The sequence below is a fragment of the Thermobia domestica genome, chromosome 12, assembly GCF_964235325.1.
Source record: "Thermobia domestica chromosome 12, izTheDome1.hap1.1, whole genome shotgun sequence".
In the NCBI taxonomy this organism is placed as follows: Eukaryota; Metazoa; Arthropoda; class Insecta; order Zygentoma; family Lepismatidae; genus Thermobia; species Thermobia domestica.
This window is the reverse complement of record NC_137465.1, coordinates 160,367,902-160,384,732: the sequence shown is the minus strand read 5'-3', so window position 1 is coordinate 160,384,732 and position 16,831 is coordinate 160,367,902. Positions and strand designations below refer to the sequence as shown.

Sequence of the window (16,831 nt, the reverse complement as noted above, 5' to 3'; positions counted from 1 at the left end):
TTTTTGAAGGCGAGGAGGATGTTGAGGGCAGAAAAAGTTATGGTTTATTGCACGTGCACTCATCTAAAAAAGAAAAGAAAGAGTTGTAAAAAGAGATGTAAATGGCGATGATCTTTTCGAAAGAAAGTTTGTTACTAAGAAAAAATGTATTATCGCTTGTGAAGTAAACTAATAGCTTAAAACGGAAGCCTGTTGATTTAGGTTAGTTACCAAATAGGTAAAGGAATGTTTTAACTAGTAAATAAATATTTAACACACACCCAAGCAGTAGAACAAATGGTGCGCTTGGTGACGCAAGCTTCTCAACCCGTGTGTGGCCTGGCAAGATGCGACGGACTCATACGTTGTGCTTTGATTTCTAACAAAGAAATGCCAACATTTGGATGAAAAAAATACCATGCCATCTAGAAAAGTAAAGCAAGTAAGTGAGGACGCAACTAAAAGTGCGTGGAACTTGAAGTGCAGTCACCTCCTCGTGTTTGGTTCTGGGTTATCTTGGCCAAAGAATAAATGATTGAGAATGTTGATAATGAATTGTATAACAAAAAAATAATAATTATTATTAAAAAAATAAAATAAACTCTCCTCACGCTAAAAAAAAAAAAAAAATCAATATTTTTATGCATATATTTAAAAAACGCAACATTCTTGCCTTAAGCGTTGAAATTTGGCCAAATTAAGCGAAGAACTGCACATAAGTGGGCTTTGGGAATTACATATAGTTTAGGCTGCCTCTTAAAAAAAAAACACCAAGAATATATGTATTTTACACAGCCAAAATGTAAAATATGGTACCGTGGATGTTGGATCCATTTCCCATAAAACCTTGATGCGGCACATGAAGGCGTTGACTAAAAATTCTGAAAAAAAAAAAAAAAAAAAAAAAAAAAAAAAAAAAAAAAAAAAAAAAATCTGCCACACTTTCCCCACTAAAAGACATTCTTTAACCGGTTCGTCGAACCGACTTTCGAACAAAGTTGAAATTGGGCCCACCGTAATATACACTCCTTCACAATGGCTTATCCTTTATGTTCTAAACTAACTGCATGACGTACAGATATTTTGTCTAGCCCAAATTAAATAACATAAATAGGCTGATCTGGCCATAAAAGAAAGTGATATCATACAATATGGACCATTATCCATAGTAACATACACGTATTATCGTTGTAATAGGCACTGCATAAGTGAAATCACTGTACAGAATTATACACAGTATTAAAATAAATAGACCATATGAAGAGACTAACGAGTACAGAAGATCTAATTTAGTTAAGTTAGGTCACTGACTCAGAAATACAGAGACTTGATTTAATTTGCACATCAATAAAAGACGTAAATAAATATGCGAAAACTCATTTATACATTTACTTATGCATAAAAAAAAATTGATTTCAATAAAGCATTACATTCTTGTTTCCTGGGTTTATAATATATGATGAAAGATTTTCTAGATGGTTTGAGTTATGTGGAAATGTTAGCATGAAGTTCACACGACTTGTGATATTTTTGCTTTTAAATTTATTTATTTAAGTCTTCTTTTATCGAGTTTAAACCCGTCAACCCTACTAGGACGTACCAAATATGGATCCGAATCTCACGAGATCCTACCGGGAATCGAATCTGGGTTCCCACGCCAAAGGTGCGCACGCTAACTGCTCAGCAACGAGGGAGCTCGGTACCTTAAATAGATAACTGGATAATTTATATATCATTTTGTTAACGTTGACATGGATAAAGTTAAAATTAGCAATGAAAAATCTGTACAGACCATGCAACAACTGTCTCCTCCGAGTCATAGTTAAAGTACACCAGGACTATGAACTAACTAACTCTATGGCCTATGGAACCCGGAGGTTCAGTGCCGCGTTCACAAAAGCTCTCCACTGACTTCTATCCTTAGCTAATTGGATCCAGTTTCTACTTTGTATTCCTATCTCTGCGAGATCCATCTTAATATTATCCTCCCATCTGCGCCTAGGTCTTCCTAATGGTCGTTTTCCTATGGGTCTACCAGTCAAGACTTTGAAAGCGTTTCTACTTTCTTCCATTCTAGCTACATGACCTGCCCACCTAAGCCTCCTAGACTTGACGACCCTAACAATGTTAGGTAAACCGTATAAACTATGTAGTTCCTCGTTATGAAGCTTCCGCCATTCTCCATTCTCGTTCCTCTTGGGTCCGAATATTCTTCTCAGGATCCTGTTCTCAAATACTTTCAGTCTATGTTCTTCCCTCAGAGTAAGCGACCATGTTTCGCAACCATACAGAACAACAGGCATGATTATCGTTTTATATATTTTAAGCTTCAAATTCCTCGACAGAATTCGCGACGACACCAGGACTATATAGTATCAAAATGAGGAGCTCAAGGTACACAGAATCCCCCATGTTTCTCAATAGAAACCTGTTTAGAGCAATCCTTTGAATACAAAAATGTTTGCTTCGTTAAGTCCAGTTTCATATTTAAAAAAAAAAAAAACATTCTTTAATATACGTATTAGAAACCAAAGGAATAGTTGAAAGTTAAATAAAGTGGTTTAATAATGGAAACTGAACAATAGGAAACATATACATTGAATTTCAATGTAGGAAAAAAATACCTTCGATCTGTATCGAAACAGACATCACAGATTCGCAGGTGAATACTATACGTAAGAATATAATTTATCCACTACATTAACACTAACCTTCTACTGCAACATTATTTAATAAAACACAATTTCAAGTACAAAAATAATAACACATCGAATTTTACATCTGCGCCTGTATTTGTAGTTAACAAGGTCCGCAAACACTAAAGAAGTTGAAGGCAGTAGCAGCAACACGTAACTGCCCTATTTTTTATTAGTGTTCAGTGTCTTCCTTTTGTTAGAATACGGTAATATTTTGGTTTAGCATTTAGAATTTAGTGAATACATACGCGCAGGTATCTATTATGTATTATATATGAGTAGAATATGAATAAATATGTAAGTAGGAAACGACTTCTTAAATTATTATAACTAAAAGCATCAAAATTAGGAATTCTAAAATGTCAGTGTCATCAGACATATGTGTTGGTAGTGTTCAAAGTAGCCAGAACGAGGAGGTATTTCCCCGAATTTTCCCTAGGTGTATCAGTTCGAAAATGTGAACACCAAAAACAGACATATGTTCCCTTTAACCTTATTGTATGTGATTTAAGGTATTGCTACAACACCTTGTGGACTGTATTATTAATGCTGATTCTAAGATTTGGCCTTGTTATTTTTATACTATGAATTTATTACAGATATAAAATATGATTCACACTACAATGACTACATGCATTATTGCTTCGTTGTAAACAAGTCTTTATACAACATACATTGCTATGATACAAATAATTATGTTTTTGGTACTTACAATAACTGCTGCATTTATATATATAGAAATCAATGAACTACTTGCATTAATGTACTGATTAAACTGGTAATTAATTGTCTTTGATGCGTATGAACTGTTTTGATTGCAATTATGGGAAATTCTGCTTACTGCGTGGTTCCACACTGCACATTTTTAACACTGCCCTGTATCCAACTAGCAAGATAGAAATATGCCAATTAAATGAATACACACAAATAAAAAAAACTCAACATACTCCCCCCCGTTGATTGGTACAATCAAAATTTTGCACAAGGAAGAGGAATAACTTTACTGATGGAACGTTTATATATTCCTGATGATGTGCGCACGTTTACAACACGTACAATTCCGTCACGTCCTGGAAACACTTGTTAAATTATTCCCAATTTCCAATGAAGAGGTGGTTGATTATCTTCTTTGAGTAGAATCACCATGCCTGGAACAATGTTGCACTGTTTGGAAAACCACTTTTGTCTTTGCTGCAATGACGTGAGATAGTCTGCTTGCCAGCGTTTCCATAATTGATGAAGCATTTGTTGAATTCTCTGCCACCGTGATAAACTGCCTTCTTTCACTTCTGTCAAATTTGGCTCTGGAAAACTTGTCAAGGGTGCTCCTATGAGGAAATGTCCTGGTGATAAATATGATAAGTCTTGAGGATCATTTGACAATGTAGTGATTGGTCTTGAGTTTAAGCATGCCTCGATTTGAATTACTAGAGTATTGAATTCTTCATATGTGAGTAATGCATTACCAGCTATGCGTTTAAAATGGTATTTGAAGGACTTTACTGCAGCTTCCCACAGTCCGCCAAAATGTGGAGACATTGGAGGAATAAAAGACCATGTGAATTCTTCCGTCGTAGCGTGTGTAGCAATTTTCTCCTTAAAATCTTCAGACTGGAACAATGCTTGTAACTCTTGTAATTCGTTTTTGGCTCCAACGATGGTGGTACCATTATCACTGTGAATGGTCAAACATTTTCCTCGACGACCTGTGAAACGTCGAAGAGCGGCTATAAATGCTTGTGTTGTACACCCATTTACTATTTCTAGATATATTGCCTTTGTGTTAAAGCAAACGAATACTGCTACGTATGCCTTAACTGTGGTTCGGCTTCTAACTAGTCCAGCCTTTATGTGGAAAGGCCCACAGTAATCTACACCGACATTTAAAAACGGACGTGATGTTTGAAGTCTATTTTTAGGCAATTGACCCATGAGTTGAGATGTTGCCTTGCAATTCAGCTTGAAGCAAATTAAGCATTCATGTATTGTTCGTTTGATTATCTGGTTTGACCTAATTATCCAATAACGTTGTCTCAATGACGCATTCAACAATTGAAAGTTTGCATGAAGCAGTCTCTTGTGTTCATGGATTATGATCAATTTAGTCAAGTGATGATCCTGCGGTAAGATAATGGGATGTTTTGTATCATATGTTAAGTCGCTTTCTTCTAAACGTCCACCAACTCTTAGTATACCCTGGTGGTCTAAGAACGGATGTAAGTTGCGAATTTTGCTTTGTTTTGGTAATTCTAGATTTGACTTGAGGCACTTGATTTCTCTACCAAGACACTGCTGCTGTACAAGTTTGATGAGAGTAATAAGTGTCTTTCTTGTTTCTTCAACTGAAAATTCGCCGATAACCTTCTTCTGTGGAATCTTAATATTGTTAATAAAACGAAGACAGTATGCGAATACTCTGATTACTTTCTCCAACTTCGAAAATTTTGAGATGACTTGTGTTGAACCATTATCAGTCGTTACTAATAGAATAGTCTTCCTTTGTTCGATCATTGCATTTTCTTCCATGACTACAGCGTCTGACGGCCATACTTCTGGTTCTTGCAACCATGGAGGTCCATGCCACCAGAATTGAGCTTGTGTCAGTTGATGCACTGTTGTACCTCGAGATATCATATCTGCTGGATTTTCTGAAGAGGAAATGTGCTTCCAATTATTAATGTTAGTGTATTCTTGGATCTTTGCTACTCTATTAGCCACAAATTGTTTCCAGCGAGTGGACGGTGATGCTAGCCATGCGAGTACTATCGTTGAATCAGTCCAAAGGTGAATGGATGAAATGTTCAGATTGAGAATTGGCATTACTTTGTGTACTAATGAAGCCAATAATAGAGCAGCACATAATTCTAATCTTGGAATTGTTATTTGCTTTATAGGAGCTACCTTAGATTTGGAACATAGTAGATGAACCGATATTTCGCCTTTGTCATTTACTGAACGTATATATAAACAGGCTCCATAAGCATTCTGTGATGCATCTGCAAATCCATGTAGCTGAATGTCAATTAGATTGCTCTTTGCCAGGACTAGCCGACTGACTTTGATATGTTTTAGGTTATCTAATTGGCTACACAATTGTATCCATTGTTTGTGCAAATGAGCTGGTAGTTGCTCGTCCCACTTTAATCCTTCCTTCGAAAGTTTCTGTAGGAATATTTTGTAGGCAATGACTATTGGACTGACTAAGCCAATTGGATCAAAGATAGATGAAATGTGAGAAACTGCCTGACGTTTGGTTACACCTTGACTTGTTGTTCGCTGCATCTCCTCTAGAGGTTTATAAGATATCAAGAATACATCTGAGCTTGGACACCATACGATTCCCAATGTTTTGATGTTATCTCCATTTTCAAAGCTTATAGATGAGTTTTGTTCTCTGTACTCCGTTGGTAATTGTTTCATTAGTATGTCACTGTTTGATGACCATTTTCTGAGATTGAAGTTACCTGTTTTGAGTAATGCTATAAGATCTGATTGCAATTGTATTGCTTCATTAAGATTATCACAACCTGATAAACAGTTATCTACGTAGAAGTCTCTGCGTAGGATTTCTGATGCCTTGGGATATTTTAACTGTTCACTGGTTGCTAATTCTTGAAGTACTCTCGTTGCCAAGAATGGAGATGAAGCTGCTCCATAGGTGACCGTTTTTAATTTGTATTCCTTTACTGGCTGATTTGTTGATTCTCTCCATAGAATATGTTGATACCTTTGATCTTCAGTATGTACTTCAATGCACCTGTACATTTTTTCAATATCTGCTGAAAATGCAATTTGATGAGTTCTGAACCGTAGAATGATTGATTGCAAATCCTGTTGAATAGTCGGTCCAACTAATAGCATATTGTTTAATGAAATTCCATTTGTTGTTTTTGCAGAAAAGTCAAATACTACGCGGAGTTTGGTTGTTGTACTTGACTCCTTCATGACTGCATGATGTGGAATGTAGTATGACCCTTGTGTAGTTTGATTCTCATTGACTTGCTCCATGTGTCCTAATTGTTCATATTCTTGCATGAAAGAGATGTATTCATTTCTCCATTCAGATTGTTTTGTGAATCTTCTTTCAAGATGTTGAAGTCTTGTTGTCGCTGTTTGCAAAGAGTTACCTAGCTGTACTTCTTCTGTGCGAAATGGAAGGCGAACGATGAATTTGCCACTTGGATCTCTTGAAGTGTTTTGAACAAAATGCTCTTCACATGCTGCTTCTTCCTTTGAGAGAGGACACGTGACTTCTTCTAGCTTCCAAAATTGATGCAACTGCTCATCTAAACTATCAGAGGTGCGTGAGAAACATGTGATGAGACTGGATGTCTCAGATGATGAATGATGTATTGGTCCTGACAAGATCCATCCTAATTCTGTATTCTGCAGCGTGGGGAGGCTGTGATGAAGGACAACTCGTTCTGGACGCAGAAGATTTAAAAATAATTCTGCACCAATTAGGAGATCTATTTTATTTGGGATGTTGAATGTTGGATCAGCAAGTCTTATAGTATTGGGTATGTTCCACTCTTGAATTGAAAATTGTGATGAAGGTAGATCACCTGTAATGCGTGGCAATACTGCACATGTCATTCTTACCTTATATTGACTTACTCTGGATTCAACGTCTAAAGAGGTAATATGCGTTATTTCAGACCCCGTGCCATTTATTCCTTGCAGTGGGATATGTACCTTCTCTTTACGTAATTTACACATTTGTACCATATTTTCCGAGATGAAGTTCGACTGTGACCCACCGTCTAGTAACGCTCTACATGTATGCACTCGACCAATACTGTCCCTAACGTTCACTAACGCTGTAGCTAATAACACTTGAGTTTTATATTTAACCCTTGCACTGTGATATGAACCTTGACTTTCAATTTGATCCGAACTGGCATTAACACTTGAATTTGAATTGGTGGTCTTTGATGTCTTGTCACCTACTTGTTCTTTATCACTGGTGGTATTACTTAGAGAACCTTGATTGACCTTAATGTCTGTATGTAAGAGAGTGTTATGTTTCTTTCCACATCTTTTACACGTACTAGCCCGACATTCACGTGAACTGTGAGAGGGATGTAGACAATTGAAACACAGGTTATTTTTCTTAAGACAGTTCTGTTTTTCTGTCAACGTAGCCTTTATGAATGACGGACACTGAAATATTTTATGCATTTGCTTACAGAAGACGCATTGTGTGATGTTTGTCGATAAATAAGATTGTGCCTTTTTGGGTCGACTGTTACCCTTTGATTTTATTTCATCTTGGTGTGACTCATTACCTTTGGGTTTCATATTTTCTAGCGCCTGACATTTATGTTCTAGAAAAGAAAGTAACTGCTAATGGCTGGAAAGATTGATTATTTTGTTTTAATTCCCATTCTCTACGTGTTTGAAAATCCAATCTTTCTACTAGCAATTGACTCAATAATGCCTCTTCTAGTGGTACTTGTAAGTTAAATGCTTTCAGTGCATGAAAATTGCTGGAAAATGTGTTTATGAACTGACGTAAGTCCCTTGCATTTTCCTTGTGTATTGCCTGAATGTGTAAGATTTTCCTTATGTGAGTTCCTGCAATCATACGTTTATTTTCATATCTTTCCTGTAATAACTTCCATGCTACGTCATAGTTCTCTTGCGAAACTGGAAGATTTCTTATTAATTCAAATGCTTCTGCCTTAAGTGCCGATAATAAGTAGTGAAGTTTTTGAACAGGTTGCAATTTAGAATTATTATGAACCAACAATTTAAAGTTTTCTGAAAATGCTAACCAACCCTCGTATTTTCCGTCAAAGGTAGGTAATGAAATAGTTGGCAGTTTTAGATTATCTGCGCTATTCCCCTCCGAATGATTCTGACTAGTGTGTGTACTATTTCCTTTGAATGTCCCTTTATTTGATCGTTCATTGACTAATTGTTGCATATTTGCCTTTAAACTATAATACCTAGCTTCAATTTCTTCGCGTTCAGTTTCTTGAATACTACCTTCATCTTCTAACTCGAGTGTAGTCTGGATGTCGTCAAACCTTGTCCACAATTCTGTTAAATGTTCAAGCCTCGTTGTAATTTCACCTATATTTTGTGTTTCGTTTAATGTACTAACGAACTTTTCCATACGTGTAAGCTGTCCTTTGATGTTACCTTTCTGTTTGATAAGTTTCTGAATTTCCCTTTTTTCTATTGTGTAAGATAATTATTTTTATTGATTATGCAAAATATATGCGTTTGGAAACACTGTAACAGAAGTAAAACGGTGACGAAGTACTCACTTCCCTCTTGTTACTGTCACAAATCACTACCTGTTTTTATTATTATTATCACTGGAACTTGTTCTTTTGTTATGGTAAATTAAATTTATATTACTTTATTGTTGTCATTGTCACACTATTCACACTTGTCACTGAATCTGAGCTGTAACTGTCACTGTTTCGTTCACTTTGTTTTTAATGCATGCTTTATTGTTGACTTTACGTAAATGCCAAATCTGGAAACGGAGGACCAAAATTTTTATGTATGTGATTTAAGGTATTGCTACAACACCTTGTGGACTGTATTATTAATGCTGATTCTAAGATTTGGCCTTGTTATTTTTATACTATGAATTTATTACAGATATAAAATATGATTCACACTACAATGACTACATGCATTATTGCTTCGTTGTAAACAAGTCTTTATACAACATACATTGCTATGATACAAATAATTATGTTTTTGGTACTTACAGTAACTGCTGCATTTATATATATAGAAATCAATGAACTACTTGCATTAATGTACTGATTAAACTGGTAATTAATTGTCTTTGATGCGTATGAACTGTTTTGATTGCAATTATGGGAAATTCTGCTTACTGCGTGGTTCCACACTGCACATTTTTAACACTGCCCTGTATCCAACTAGCAAGATAGAAATATGCCAATTAAATGAATACACACAAATAAAAAAAACTCAACACTTATAGTTCACTAAATTTCAGAATCATTATGCTTCCAACTCGAAACATTCAAGATACAATGGCACACGATTATAAACTCCCCAAGAAATTCATGGGAAATATGGAGTATTAAAAAATTTGGTATTCACAAAATTTAAGTTACGAAAGATATGAAATAACATACCGTACAAGTACTTGCTATCAAGTTTTGAATCAGTATCCTTCTTCCAAGGAAATTCATCATCACTACAATTTCTAGGCATTCCATTGTAGCCAAGACCCACAATTCTTTTGTCCTTATTCACAATACATGCTCCGACTTGAGTAGCTGGATCTTTACTTCTTTTAGCCGCTAAGAAAGCCATAGCCATAAAATAATCCTCCCATCCTAAATAGTCTGTCCTTTTTGAATTAACATCCCTGTAATGAAAACGCAATTCCAAGTTCGAGTGTTAATATCATTATGTTTAAAGTATATATATAAGGATTAAAGAGAATAATGTACAATTTTATTTTCACTGCTTCCCAAAAGCAAATAAAACTACCAGTTCAGACATTATTCCGTGCCAATCTTCTGTGTAAGACAAAAAAGATTAAAAACATAATGGTAACATTTGGCATACAATACCAGGAGGGGGAGGGGATGCACTTCAAGACTGCAACTTAACGTGCCTCGACTGTCAATGCCAGAAATTTAACTTCTTATTGGAACAAGAAGGCAAATTTTACGTTTTCTCGTATTCGCGAACCTGTGAGCCCGAGAATCTTTTATACAACAACACAGTAAGTCACGCCAAAGAATGGAGAGGTAATAGGTTTTCAGTGAAGCAGATTGAACTGACTGAGAACTAAGGTCACAAAACTGACTGAAATATTGATGTATTTAGTGTATAATACGAGAAAAAGAAGGGGAGATACAAAGGTGAGTTTATTGTTATAATATGTCCCTATAGCTTCTATTAGTACTTATACGGAAACAAAATTAAAAAGGAGTTGTATCCAGGTAAATGTCAAGCTCCACCGCGATATATGGAAAGTCAGGGTGGCCACTCATTTGGAACTTCAAAATTCCCTGACTTTTCCAGAAATTTTCCCGGTTTTCCAGAAAATTTCTAGAGAGATCTAAAATTGGTATATCATTGTTTTTCAAAGCTTAAACAGAAGCTACAAGTGAAATGCAATGTGGACTAGAGGATCATTATTTAAAAAAGAATCACAAAAACCGCTAGCAAAGATAAATAGTATAATTTTAATCACTTACTTGCCTAATTTTCAATTCTCCTGTGTGTTTCCACTCCACTGTAACCAACTGCTGCACAAAACGAGAATGTCTATCCTTATCGCTTTCCAACCTTAAGCTTAATACTAGTCACAAAAGTACACACACCTACAAATTACTGGAACGAACACTACTTTACTGAAATGTTTTAAAACCTCAAATCACAAACTTGCAGTTCACTAAAATCAAACTGAAGTTAAGACCACATCCACTTAAATGTTTTAACACCTCAAACCAATAATCTCATCAATTGCAGACAGTTTCTCCTTGACATCATTCAACAACTTCATTTTCTTCGCCTCGAGTTCAATAACTTTATCCTTAATGGCATTTCTCTTCTGTTTCTTCTCTTCCTCTTCTTGATTCCTCAGAGACTCAACATATACTCCATGAGCATTGCGGGCAGCATGGACAACCCTCTTTGTAATTGGAAACTTATCAATACCACCCACAGCTGAAATTTTATCATGTACATGCCTGAGTGCAATTAGACTCAACTCGCTTTGATTTTCAATTAAACATTCTTTGTTGATTGAAAATCCCCTCTCCACACTAGCATTTCCATGAGATAAAATGAGGAGAAATTTCATAAAATCAGTCATATGTATTGAGCATACACCTAAATGCAGCATCTCCATCCAATGGTCATCTAATCTCTTACTTTTCCTGCCATAAGTCCTCATTGCTTCCAATACAAGAGGATTTTTAGCAAAAACTTTGAAGTCATCTTGGATTTCATCAGCTAATGTTCCTGAAATCCAATTTTGGATACTACAATTTCTAGGCAATTGGACAATCCCTTTGCAGCTACAGTGTCATCCATAACAAACACACTTGGATCCAGGAAAGAAATTGCTCTTGTCAGGTTGAATTTTAGAGGTGACCTGTCCATTATTTTCAGTATGAATTTCTGACATCATGCGCGATAGTTTTGTCGAAATTCAAGAATCTGTCTATCCGATACGGTACTGGCTTTTCGTATAGCATCCTTTGATGTGTACCCAATGTTTACAAACTTGGCTGGCTTTAAGTTTTCGGTATTATTGAAATCAATCTTAACCAATGGCCTGCCTTCCAAAACACTATCTTTCAGAAAACGACCTGCAACAGACAATACCTTGGCCTGGAGCGAGTTGTAAAGGAAAGGAGCTAATGATTTCCAACCTGTTGCTTGCATTGCAGCTTTAAAAGCACAATTCATAGTATGCAGCCAACAACTTTCAATATCAAGAAGAATTGGATCTGAAGGTGAACTTGCAAGATCTTTCTGCAGGTCACTTAAAAATTTGAAGTTAACATGTGGGCCATCTATCGAAACTTGAACAATTTTCTTGAGGTCCAAACCTAAGATACCATTCTTGAAACTAACTTGAATGTCTGCTGACGTTGAATGTCCGAGGAACACTGAATTTAAATATCTTGCTGACACTTGGTTTCTTTCATTGTCCCAAAACCGAATCGTAAGGTCTATTTGCTGCTTTTGCGAGACTTTGTTAAGGCTTTCATCAAACCCAATAACATAATGCTTGCAAGCTTCTATTTCTTTGAGAAGATCACCTTTAAAAAGTCGTCCAAGACCATGAACGATAGTATAAGCTAATCTGGTACGTTGTAATTGCATCTTACTACAAATTTCGCTATCAGGGAACATGAGCTTGAAATTTGTTGCCAGTCGGAAAGCAGATCGGAATGACAAGTGTTCCATTACTGACTGCAAACACCACAGAACTTCAGCTTTAGTTACTGACTCAGACACTAGAAACGACTCCATAACATTAGCATGTTTATTTTTAATAGATTCTTCGGAAGCCACCAGCATCTCTTTACTTACAACCAGTTCTTCAGCGGGACAAGAAGGACCTGGACTCTGACCACTACATTCCACTGCATTCTTTTGCTGACAAAAAGTTGTTATCGGCCGAGTTACTAGAGAGTTCTTCACAGCTGCAGTGTGTTTTTTGCCTTCCATGTGGCTAATAATAGCCCGTTTCCCCAGAGAGTATGGAGAGGAGAATTATGGAGCTACCTGTATTAAGAAGTAGCGGACTTCGGTCTAGAAAGCCGGCATTAACAACTTTAGGTAGGTTCGGGTCCCAAAGGTTTTGTCGTGCCAGCAATGGCGTGCGGTGGTTATGCAACCGGGGAACAGGTCGACATAGATAGGAAATATTGTGTAACAAAACAACGGAACTGAAGTAAATGAGCTCTAATAAAATGTGCTTTTAAGAAATCAGAAAATTTTGTTTGTAGCTGATTTTTTTTTTTTTAGAACAGTAGTACATATACTAGCGGAATTGGGTGTAAAAACTAGGGGGAGGGGAATGCCATTACCTCAAATTGGTGGTCAAATATCTGTAAAAAGCATAGCCAATTAATCGTGTGTCGCAGAAAGTACTGCCGCCACTGAGTACAAATGCATGTGGAATCCACACAGTTTTTGATTCCAATAGAAATACACGCATTAACCAAAATTCCACACATTTTGTGAAATCCGAAACAAATTCGGAACTCTTCCGGCAGAACTCAACTACCGTTCAGCCTTTATATTAATCACGTGACTACCAAAACGGGATGCAGGGGCGCAGCCCCGAGCGAATTCTGAAAATCGAGCAGCCATCGAACAAAACAAGTGTGTTAATTACAAAATGGTCTCGATTTCGCTCCAGCTCAATTCATGGGCAGCACTAAATGACAAAAGAACATGAAGAAAGTATGCACAGCCCAAACCAGCAGAGCTAGATAAACGAAACCTGGAACGAATGAGAGATCTGGGGGCGAAGCCCCCAGCGACCAAAGCTATTTTGTATATAAATAAACCGCCTAAATGGCTAGGAATACAGCAGAACGTAAATTTTCCCCCGAGTAAAAATTCCCGGTTTTTCATCAAAATTCCCTGACTTTTCCAGAATTAAAAATTTCCCTGACTTTTCCCGGTTTTCCAGGTTTTCCAGGTGAGTGGCCACCCTGAAAGTTGGTTTCGTTTGTTTCTTGGAGTTGAACGTCCCCTTTCAGCGCCGAGGCTATGAGTTTGAGTTCTTGTGTTTTACATCTACACAGCACAGAGATTATAAAAGACAAAACCTATTATTAACGAAGCATAACCAGGGCTCAAATCTGACGCAGTTGTGGAAGGGGGTACAGATAGGCATGGAAGTATATGCCATTTCCCACCACACTATCTCATCTCCAAGAGAAATGTAATACATGACTACCCCAACGGTGCCGGCTCGGAACAATATGAGCTGGAATCTTCTTAATAAAGTGGAATACGAACCATTACTCCAGTTTGCATTCAAGGCCAGTACTAACACCGAGAATCGAATTTGGTACCATGCTCCTCGGCCACTCGACCACGAATGGTACCTCGGCACTAGACCTCGATACATGCAAAGAATATAGCTGAAAGAAATGTGAGCATTTTATTGCGGCTAATAAGGTATTGAACAAATTCAAGACAATTGGACAAATCCTCAAAGATAAAAATGAATCAAGTGAATATGATTTTTGTTTTAAAGTATCTGATCACTAGAGAGAGGCAAAATATGAAATTTCATATTTTAAACCAAGCCTCGTAGAGCAATGAGAACAAAGATCTTCATGGTTCATGGTATGCCAAATCGAAATAGCGTGTTAAAAATTTTCATATTTCATAATATTTTGACAAAATTTTCATATTTCTTAAAAGTACTAATATTTCCTCATATTCTCCTTTTCGTGTGCTTAAACTGAGTTTTTAACTTCGATTAACCCAGTGACCTTGTATCACTTTTAAGTAGTGATGTATTGGTAAAGTTATTAGTAGAGATATTCTCGATTGTGTACAAAACTATGGTGTATATTAACCAACAAACAAACAAAAAACTACAGTGAATATTTTTATGCTACTTTACCTTTCCTCAATCACTATCAGTTAGTTGTGTGTGATATGGGTGGACATACACCATATGCGTGTAATTTTATAAATAATATAATTACTATATACTATATAATGATATATACTATACTATAAATATATATACTACACCGGTAATTTCCCAGAACGGAATAGGTGTGACCGATAAGAAAAACGCACTCCGATTAGGATTCTGCCATTGAATTAAAATAAAATATTGAAGTTCAACGCTCATGATTGTGCCATAGGTTAAAAGGGGGAATAAACTTTGAGTCAGGCGAGGATGGTTGGAGGCTACAATGTAGCTAGTTGAATTTCAAATTTTAAAAATTAGGTATACGCAAAATTTAAATTTTTTGAAACTCTTGATGAATTCGTACTTATAACAACTTGTTTTGCTTATAATTGAGTTTAAGGAAATCAAGACTGACGTCAAAGCAAATGAGGAAAGTACCCAAATTTTAGGATATACCTACATATTTTCAAAATTTAAAGTCAGTACATGCTGAACTATAGAAGTATTAGGTGGATATACGCGGTACACTCCCGTATACCCTCGATTACACTCGGCCTTCAAAGTTAACCGTACTTTCCCTCTCTACCGTAGAAGGGGAGGTACCTTTCTTATCAAATTAGCAGCGATTGATTGAAATATATCTCCCAGTTATACCTACTGATGAAGAGAACTTCCTTAGCAAATGGGAGTTTATCGGGACCAGCATCTCTAATGTTGGCACCGGAGCGTTTTAAGGTAAGCTCTCACTTTCCTTTTGGAGACAGAAGACATTCTGGCAACGCAAAGTACTGAATCCCAAAGTATGAGCACAACTTGGTAAAGTCCAACCCATGATCTGGGAATACCCTTGAAAAATAAGAAGACGTTACAATCTCAGCCCTGCCTACCCAGATTAGAGCTAAGGTACCATTTGAACTATCTGAACCAATGACTTGTGCAGTCATCCCATTTAGAAGTGGGACGAACCTTCCCTCCAACGGCAGGATGTCTTCACATTTTGCTTAACTTACTTTATGACAATTTTGACTGGACTTGAGTTTAGCGTCCCTTTCAGCAGGGAGGTTATATGAGACGTGGACCTATGATTCCAGAACTACATGAGCTCCCCCGAGAATCAAACCTGGGTTTCCCTCGCCAAAAACGCATACGCCACTTTGCTACGATTGAGCTCTACTTTATGAAACGTAGGATTTCCTTGTATTCATCTAACTTTAAAAAAATTAGAGTTCTTCGTGGTGGTTACAGTGTCTTCGGCGCGGGAGACCCGGGTTAATTCCCGACCGGAGCATGATTCGGGTCCCAAGTTAAGCTGTAGCCTCACATCTCATATAACATCGATGCTGAAAGAGACGACAAACCTCAATCCATTTTTTTTTTTAATATTCCACTATAGCCCACGGGAGACAGATGTGTGACACTACTGAAAAGTGGGGAAACCGAGATGGTGACATGTTGAGAAATGTCTATCACACTTGTTCTCCACGCTGGACGAGCAGTTGATCTTTATATTTATCTGCAGAACCTGCAGAATATGAAAAAAACTGCAGAACCAACAAAGCAGTTTTAAGGAGCAATAAAAAGTAAATCTGGGTATATAGAGATTTTTTTTTTAATTTTCTAAATTAGTACAATATACCATTTTACATTCATTTAGTTTTGAAAATAATGTCCTCAAGATGGCGGCCGTTAGCATCAACACATTGTTGTAGACGATCCCTGAAGTTTAGAGCAGCTCTTGCACACATATCGCGGGGTATGGCATTTACTTCGTCAATAATCCGCTGTTTTAACTCTGGTACGGTGTGAGGGCGGCTTTTGAAAACCTTTTCCTTCTGATATCTCCAAAGAAAGTAGTCACAAATGCTCAAATCTGGTGACCGCGCAGGCTACTCGACATCACCCCTCAAACAGACGAGGTTGTGATCATAGAGCTGTTGTTTTCATAATAAGCGTGAACGGCAAAACCGCGATGTGCACCGGTCCAGACCATATTAGCTACTGAAATGGAGTCAACGACTGAATAAAG

The 16,831-nt window shown here is 36.9% G+C and overlaps 1 protein-coding gene and 1 long non-coding RNA gene across 4 annotated transcripts in view; one reads left to right on the top strand and one right to left on the bottom strand.

Moving 5' to 3' along the window:
• LOC145666783 (uncharacterized) overlaps positions 1-16,831 on the top strand; it is a 121,129-nt gene that overhangs the window by 22,614 nt on the left and 81,684 nt on the right. The gene's annotated exons all lie outside the window — the stretch shown is intronic.
• The window catches only part of LOC145666780 (deoxycytidylate deaminase-like), a 62,377-nt gene that overhangs the window by 29,315 nt on the left and 16,231 nt on the right, over positions 1-16,831 (bottom strand). For all 3 annotated transcript variants that reach the window (XM_081734336.1, XM_081734335.1, XM_081734334.1), the window contains exon 3: positions 9,803-10,038. In XM_081734336.1, the coding sequence (XP_081590462.1) occupies positions 9,803-10,038 (236 nt within the window). The remainder of the gene's footprint in view (positions 1-9,802; positions 10,039-16,831) is intronic.